Source organism: Ailuropoda melanoleuca, chromosome 16 (genome assembly GCF_002007445.2).
Source record: "Ailuropoda melanoleuca isolate Jingjing chromosome 16, ASM200744v2, whole genome shotgun sequence".
NCBI lineage: Eukaryota > Metazoa > Chordata > Mammalia > Carnivora > Ursidae > Ailuropoda > Ailuropoda melanoleuca.
Window position 1 is genome coordinate 2,972,816 of NC_048233.1, and position 9,185 is coordinate 2,982,000.

The 9,185-nt window shown below is 36.5% G+C and overlaps 1 protein-coding gene across 8 annotated transcripts in view; it reads right to left on the reverse strand.

Annotated features, from left to right (window-relative positions):
- The window catches only part of WNK1 (WNK lysine deficient protein kinase 1), a 146,135-nt gene that overhangs the window by 135,363 nt on the left and 1,587 nt on the right, over positions 1 to 9,185 (reverse strand). For 6 of the 8 annotated variants that reach the window (XM_034645179.1, XM_034645177.1, XM_034645181.1 and 3 more), the window contains exon 2: positions 8,837 to 9,108. The exons of the other annotated variants lie outside the window; for them this stretch is intronic. In XM_034645179.1, coding sequence (XP_034501070.1) covers positions 8,837 to 9,108 — 272 coding nt within the window. The remainder of the gene's footprint in view (positions 1 to 8,836; positions 9,109 to 9,185) is intronic. 8 annotated transcript variants of the gene reach the window in all.

Sequence of the window (9,185 nt, forward strand, 5' to 3'; positions counted from 1 at the left end):
TCCAGTATGAGAGGCCCACATGGCTTTTGAGCATTTGGAATGTAGCTAGTGTAACTGAAGAACTGAGTTTTAAAATTTTATTTTATTTTAATTAAGTTAGCCATAGGAGGCTAGTGAACAGTACATAAATCTAGGGTATTACCAGCAACTTACATCTACCCTTGCTCATATCCCCTCTCTTAGATAAACCTGAATTTTGTTAATGACTTAATAGCCAAACACAAAAAATTTCCAAAACCTAACTAATCTCTACAATTCTTTTCTAGTCCTTCTAAAAGCTATACTCCAAAATTACAACTATGCAAATTGGACTTCTCTACTATATTCCTTTCTTAAAATTTTACTCCCTTGCTACTGCCCTTCTTCTAGTGTTCTACTTAGTCCAACCCCTTGGCTCTTTTTTTCCTTTGCCCACACATTAATTATTCCTACTCTGTCCCAGGAAAATTATCCTCCCCTGTCTCTTCCTCTATTTTTCTCTCTATATTTATATATATCCTTTCCCTAGATGATCTCATATACTTGCATTATTTCAGCTATGACTAACATAGACATTTGGGAATCTATAGCTTTACCTTTCCAACAGGACCTATTCTTTGAGCTTCAATAATATATCCAACTGCCTACAGAACTTCTTCATGGAGGTTTCACAAGTACCTCAGGCTTAATATATCAATTTGAATGTATCTCCACAGGCTTTCCCTTCCCCCCAAAAAACAAAACCCCTTACTCTTTCTTATTCCTTCCCTCAGTTGACAGCACAATCATCTACCCCTACCCTTTTATCTGTGCTTCACTTTTCCTCCAAATGCCAATCCATTACTAACCCTGAATATTTTATCTCCGAAATATTTAAAGATTCCTTTCCTCTACTACTGCCCATATTCAGGCTGTAGAAATCTCATACTCATACCCCTAACTAAACTCTACACATCCCTTGTACTCCTTAAATCCATTCTCCATAATTACTACTAAGCAAATCTACTTACCTTCTTTGTTTATAATTCTTTATGTTACCCTCCACTGCCTATAGCTGAGTATTTGTGGGGGGGGGGGAGCGGTCAAAGAGCATGTAAATATAAATATGATAATGTTGTCTAGGAATTCTTCAACATGTTAAAGAGATGACCTGTGCACTTCCCAAATTTATCTTAATCCACAGTGACCTACCAGTCCAAGTAAGGAGAGTATAGAGATAGATATATCAGGTTATTTAGCACAAAACTACTAACCAGTAAGATGATCTTGTCAGGCATTCCTGGGTGGCTCAGTCAGTTAAACGTCTGCTTTTGGCACAGGTCATGATCCCAGAGTCTTGGGACTGAACCCCACACCTGCCTCCCTGCTTGGCAGGGAGTCTGCTTTTCCCTCTCTCTCTCTCTGCCCCCCCCCATGAGCTCTCTCGCTCAAATAAATAAATTAAACCTTAAAAAATAACAATAAAATGATCCTGTCATTATCCCAAGCACGCTGTTTACTTCTACTAATAGAGAAAATGTGTGCTTCAATAATGATTCGATATACTAGTTTCACCACTGTTTGGTTTATATATTAGTTTGCGTTTAATTAACACAAGACCATCCACCATGCTCATACTGACCCAAAAAAAAATCATCTGTCTCTGAGAAGCTGAACCTTGGCTGCATAAAAGGCAATTATTTCTACAGAAATAATTAGTGTGGTTTTTCTTAACTAACCTGAATATGATGATTATACCAACTAGATTTCTAAACATTCTTTTTAAAATTATTCCTAAATTCTTAAATTTCTTAAGAATTCTTGAATTCCTAGAAAAACTGTATTTGCTTGTGATGACTAAACAGTTTACCTGAGGATTCCTTCCTAAAAATCATTAAGCACATTCATTTAGTATAGCACACTTAATATGTCAATCTTGCAATGCCAAGATTCAAGTCACAATGTCAAAAAAGCAGATTCTTTATGAAAGCCCATCTGAGGGGAGCCTGGGTGGCTCAACCAGTTAAGAGTCCAACTGGTAATTTTGGCTCAGGTCATGATCCCATAATTGAGAGGTAAGTTGCATGCTGGGCACAGACCCTGCTTAAGATTCTCTCCCTCTCTCTGCTCCCTCCTCAAAAAAAAAAAAAAAGCACATCTGAAAAATCTAAATTAATATAAATTAAAGTGGAGATATGATCAACTATGTCAATCACAAAACCAAGCAAATTATTGACATCATTCTTCTCATGTAGAATATCAATAACCAAACTTTTAAAAAGTACACACGAAAGTAAGTCTACCACCTGGTAAAGACACCATCCTCTCCCAAATAAAAACTCTTAAGAAGAGCTTCTAGCAACTTCTTTTCAGTGTGAAAAGCTGCTCCCCTTTGTCTTAAAATTTGATAAAATTCCTGGGGCGCCTGGGTGGCTCAGCCATTAAGCACCTGCCTTCAGCTCAGGTCATGATCCCAGGGTCCTGGGATCGAGCCCCACACTGGGAAGCCTGCATCTCCCTCTCACACTCCCCTTGTTTGTGTTTCCTCTCTTGCTGTCTCTCCTGTCAAATAAATAAAATCTTAAAAAAAAAAATTGATAAAATTCCTAAAACTGAAAAACCAAAAAGCTCCTAAAACCCAACTTTATTTTTTCTAACTAGAAACTTTATTTTATTTTTTACTAGTTTTTATTTGTATTAATCCAGTTGAGGTCAATTAGGAAACGGTGGGGAAAAGAGGAGAGAATCTGTGTCAATATTAGAATCTGGATGAGTGCTATTCTCTTCCAGATTTTTAAAATTTTGCTTTTTAACTTTTACAGAGCTAAAAAAGTAGTGAACAAAGCAATTATATCATCTTTCCAATGTAGCTCATTAACTCAAACATTATAATTCCAGTGCCTTTTCCCTAATTTTCTATTGCATGTCCTAAAGCCCATCTTTAAGTTTAAAATATTCAACCAATTTGAAACAAGTGACAACGTAAAGCCTTTCAAAATGGATTTTTTTTAAAGCACCATTATCCTTTTATTATCTATAACACTTTACAAAGTACCTTCACATAGTTTTTCAGTTATCGTCAACAATCCAGTTAAGTCATATTACTAATAAATCAGCATTACAGATTTAAGTTCCTTAATCAGGGTCAGATAATTGAGTAACAGAGAATCCAAATGTTCTGCCTTAGAAGTCTTTTCCATTATACAGTATTACGTTATACTATAGTGAACTCTCCAAATACAAGATTAGAGAATCTGCTGTGTACCAAAGAAAGGAAAGGAGTATGGATAAAACAACCCTGAGATCTACAACTATTTCTAACTTAGAAAAGAATATAGTATTTATTAAAGTATATTGAGACTCTACTTATATCTTCAACAAGCTCAAGGACTAGTTAAGGAGACAAAGAATATAAACAATTGCGAATCATTCTGAAGAATACCATAAGAACGATCCCAAAAGGAAAAAGATCTCAGCAAATTCTGGAAGATAATAATTCAAAAAGGCTGGCATTGAGAAAGTGACAGGTCATGAAATTACAAAGGTAGGCAGAAGACAGGTAAAGCTAAAGAATTTCAAAGCACTGATGACAACATGCTCAACTCTAAAGTTCCCCCTGTAAGAATGATAGCAACAGTATGAGTTTTACTACATGAATTTTCAAGCATAAGTATAGACAAACAAAATGTTCACAAATATCCTCAAAAAGACAACCTAAAAAGATGCTATATCATCAGTTAATACTCTTGTGCCAGGCCTGTCCCAAATGTTTTATATTTACATAATTCATTTAGCTGTCACAACAACTCTATAAAGTAGGTACTCTTATTACATCCCATTTTATCGACCGGAAACTAGCACAGAAGTACCCAAAATGACACAGTCATTAGCAGAGTCAGGATTCGAATTCAGGCAGTTATGTTCTTTTTTTTTTTTTTTTTAAAGATTTTATTTATTTATTTGACAGAGACAGCCAGTGAGAGAGGGAACACAAGCAGGGGGAGTGGGAGAGGAAGAAGCAGGCTTCCAGCGGAGGAGCCTGATGTGGGGCTCGATCCCAGAACGCCGGGATCACGCCCTGAGCCGAAGGCAGACGCTTAACAACTGTGCTACCCAGGCGCCCCAGGCAGTTATGTTCTTAATGACTACATCACACTGCAGAAAATAATGCCCTCTTCAAATCTAAATTGAGGTCATGCATGGTAAGTCTCACCTATTCCTGCACACTACAGTTGTCCTGTTAAGAAAAAAAAGAAAGAAAGAAAAGAAAACCAAAAAATTCCTCAAATAAAATGCAAGATGCTAAAAATAAATAAACACAAAGAGCTGGTACAGAAAAACCTAATAACTATTATGAATTTTTTCATGTTATACTAACATTTTCAGAAATTATAATTTGAGCATAACCACTCTTACTACTTTCACAGCTTTAGCTAAAAATCTTAAAAGCTACTAGAAAACCCAAAAAATTTCTGAAAATGAGAGACCAGTTTTAGTTAAATGTTTCCATAAAGATTAAGTAGAATGACTTTCAAATGACCAGGATCTTACTCTAAAACAAGAAATGAACTCAATCACTATACAACAGATTCTTCATTTCTTTTACACAAAAACAACCTTATATAGGAACAATTTTGATACTTAAGATGAGAAAAAAAGTAAATAATAGACAAGGAAAACATTTAAACCCTTAACACTAAGAAAAATCATTGGAAATCAACTTAAATTCTCAATTCCTGTACCACAAAGGTTACTTCCTACAGCAATAAATTTACGTTTATTTTAAATCATACCTAACCAAAGTTATGCTGTCTTTAATCCCATTCTGTCTTGTTAGGAGGGAAAAAGGATTACTTCAAACAAGTTACCAAGCATTCTTTAATTTGCACAGCAGCAACACTTGAGTTATCTCAATGTTCCCCACACTCATCAGTGACTCTAAGACAAACTACCCTCCAAAGACTATTCCCTGAAATCTTGTTCCTGGGACTGAAAATTACTGAAGATTCTCATCCTGAAAAACAAGGAATTTGGCACAAATGTAAAAAATAAAGGGAAAAAACCCATCAATATTCAAATGGAAAATTCAGTTCAGGAGTTATTTTAAGAACTAAAGCAAAGAAATAAGTTATGGTTTCTTAATCACAGAACCACATTGCTAACTTTTTATAAAACAGTAATAAAAACCTGTACAACTGAAACTAATGTAACATTGTGTGTCAACTATACTTCAACTTAAAAAAAGAAAATTAAGTAAAAAAAAAAATTAGTATCATATACTCATGCTGAGACATAACCTTTAATTTACAAAGAAAAATAAAAGAAGCCAGAGCAAAGCAAGCACTAAGAACATTGGAGCTTAAACAAAATTTGACTTCCCCTTCCAAGTTGATCTGGAAACAATCTCATCAATACACAAAGCCAATGTATCAAGTTATCAAGTGAACTCTATTTAGAAGCAACCTGGGGAGAAATGTACTTAAAGTAAGTAAAATCATTTACAAATCTGTGTATAAATACGTTTTCTTAAAAAAATTATGCTACATTTCTTAAAAAACTAAGATCCTTCCATAGAAAAGCAATGTAAACGCTACAAAGTTCAGCAATAACATTTTCTGACCAAGGCAACTGAGTATTAAAATTAAGGCATGTCATTTGCCTAATAAAATGAAGTAAAGAAATCTGCATCTTAAAAGATCAAAGTTAGCACTTAAGATCCTGTGGTATCAAAGTATTATCTACTATTATTTATTAGGAATTGATACCTGTTTTAATAGATAGCTATGCATACTGTGCTTCTAAAAATTAGCCTGATGGAAACAGGTAGGTTTGTATACCACATTCACTCGTTCTTCATCCCAAAAAGCCTATTTATACATTTGAATTGATAAAATCAATACCCAAACCAAAGTATTGAATTTGCTAGGGCTATAGAATTCTGAAGAAATCTAACAGTAACTTCCACACCAAAATACAACTGCCTCATTTGAGATGTACTAATTAGCCATCTAGTAGACTACAAATGCTTTAACATTTCCCAAATCACTAGATCCTAACCAGTTGTTTTTAAGATTTTATTTATTCATCTGAGAAAGAGAGCACTGAGAGAGAGAGAGCAGCAGACTCCCTGCTAAACAGAGAGCTCAACTCGGGGCTCAATCCCAAGACCCCGAGATCATGACCTGAGCCAAAGGCAGACACCCAGCCAACTTAGCCACCCAGGTGCCTGATCTAACCAGTTTAAAAAATTTTTCTTTACCAATCTAAGCAAGTCATTTACCGGTTCCATGATTTCTGGTTCTTTGTCAAGTAAGTCAATGGGCAGAATAACCTAAGATCTCTTCCAATTTTAATACACGAAGATTTTTAACTCAACAACTGAATACAATATTTCTCCTATCGTCCTACAGAAAAATATGTATAAGTATACTTTCAGTGAAAAAAGCTTTGCTTTCTTCCCAATGCTTTAGTAATCCCTTGACTTGTCCTTTAATTTGTATTCAAAGACAAAAGCTCAAACATTCACCTAATGAATAGGTTATCAGGCAAATGTCCTGGTCAAGAAACCAAAAATATTGCCCAACTACTGCTATAAAGGATCCTGGGGCTAGGAAAATCACATTTTAAAAAAACAAAACAAAAAACTGTATATCAACAGGGCCAAACGACATATGAAAGTTTCTAAACCAGGGTACCACTCAATGAGCTAGTATTTGGTTCTGCAACCAAATCCTCAACTGGCTTAAAAACAATATGGTGATATTATAACATAAGGCATCAGATATTCTTTAATTTGACCATGCCCATGTCGAGACAGAAAACAAAAATCCAAAAAGCAATGAGTTCAAAGAAAAACTGAGAAGCTTAGACAAAATTATTATGACATCAGACAAATTGATTTTTTCCACTGTATCATTAGTTCCAAGATAAATAAACTATCAAAAAATGCCAGATGAGGGGCTCCTGGTGGCTCAGGTGGTTAAGTGGGATCATGGCCTGAGCCAAAGGCAAGCAGAGTCCTGGGATCCAAACCCACAAGAGGCTCCCTGCTGGGGCAAGGGAGATGTCTGCTTGTCCCTCGCCCTCTGCCCCTCCCCCACACCTTGTTCACTCGTGCTCACTCAAATAAATAAGTAAAATCATTTTTAAAAATTACAGATGATTAAGGAAAACAAACATTACATTCTGGTTAGTCTTCAAAGTTAAATAACTGAAACAAACAAATTAATCCAGAAAGTGCTCAACATTTACTTGGGTCCAGTCTTAAGAAAGTAAGGTAACCAATTATAAAAATATATCTCTAAAGCACCTATTCAAATGTAAAACCTTAACAAAAGAATAAAATCCAGGATCAGCAGCAATAGGCACCCCTGGTAAAAAGCAAAAAAAAAAAAAAAAAAAGTGTTCTCGTGTAAACAGAATTTTTGCCTGGAATCAGACCTAAGTTTTGGATATGACTGACCAATAGGAATAAAGTTATAGTTTGACAAGATTTTTTTTTTCAAAAAGGTCTGCACCCTTTCCAATATAAACCACCATAAAATCGAGTAGTTTTTATTTCACAATGCCTTTGAAGTTCTAAATTATTTACTGTAAAACTTAAGAAATTATGTTCCTAAAGAACTTGTCAGTTAAGTTCACTTCCTTCCACACGTTAACTTCCTTTCACATTTGATATGGCCTTGGTCATTTGGAAGGTGACATTCAAAGGGTTAAGTGCTAACATATTAGTTCATGGATAAAATAGATTATTCAGTTACTTTCATATCCTATTTTGATCCATTCGATCCATTTTCTTGACAAGAAAAATACGGATAACGGCATTCTCCCTGTATATTGTAACTGACTTTTTCATTCAGTGGAACTCTGCTTCTTCCAATAACCTCCATTCACTTCCAGATGAGGGCAACATTCAATGAAGCGCTACAGGTCAAGCAACAAGTTGCCCAAACCTAGCTATTTAAACATAGAATATACTCGTCAACCAGAATGACACACCATTATTTACACCGTGAAAGCCTCCCTGAAATGTTAAAAGCAAAGCATTGTGAGTCCTTTGGACTCTTCAAAAAGTTTGGCTTAAAAACCTTTCATAAAAAGTTTAAAATAACCACAGTGACATTACAACTTTCAAAGCACTTACACAGTTTTACATGGGCTTTTGTACTAGTCACCGTTTAGTGAATGGGGTGAAGACTTCCTAGTTTTAATTTACGCTGTCAGATAACTTCTAGCTACCAAAAGGCTTAAGCATCATTAGGTGGAACATTATCAAACACTTATTGTACCTTTCTAGTCCGAAGGCATTTATCCAGAGAAGAAAGTCTTTTTTATAGTTTATATTAAATGCCTGTGCAATCACCAACTAAGATATATCCTAAGTAAGGTCATTCAGGAACAAGGTCGTTCTTCTTTTAAAAGTACAGCCTGATCTCAGGGACGGAAACTCGCATGTAACACACCAGCAGCTCAACAGTGCAGTGCCTCTGGTGAGACTGAAATGCACAAGGCAAGAAGACTGTACTTTCCTAACTCAGAAACTTTCCCACTGTAGTATTCCAAGTTTCCTGCCAGACACTAAAACAATAACAAGTAGGTAATGCGTTTGGTACTAAGATGATTTTCACTACCCCCCCCCCACTCAGTAGCAAACCTCTTTGGCAACCAATAATTCTTATCCTACGTAGGTCATGCCCCAAATTCTAGTTTGAATCTCTTTCAAAAAAAGTTGGCCTCCCGACCCCTCCCACCCAAAAAAAAAAAAAAAAAAAAAAAAAAAAGTTAAGAGAATGACTTGTAAAGGAGGCATTCGATGAACTGGCTTCACCGAGCCAAACGTAGATACAAACCACCGTAAAATAAAGAAGTGGGGCTATACCTGCAGTTCACACCAGGCGACCTCCACAGTAGTTTCAGTGTCCAGACCTTTGTAGACGGTCTTAAAAGAGCCTCTGCCAATTTCGATGTCAAACTTAAGAAAGCGGCCATCATTGGACATTCCCACGGCCTTGGTCTCCAGCTCTTCGATATCATCCTGTTGCTGGCTCCGTTCCTCCTGTGGTTCCTTGGCGCTGCCGCCGCCGCTGCCGCTTCTGGCCGACGGAGGCTCCTCTTTGCTCCCCACATGGTTGGGCTGGGACACTTGGCGATCTCTGCTGGTACTGCCGGGGGCAGTCGCGGCGGCAGTGCCCGCGCCGGGGGGCTCCCCGGGGGCGGCAGAGGCGGGA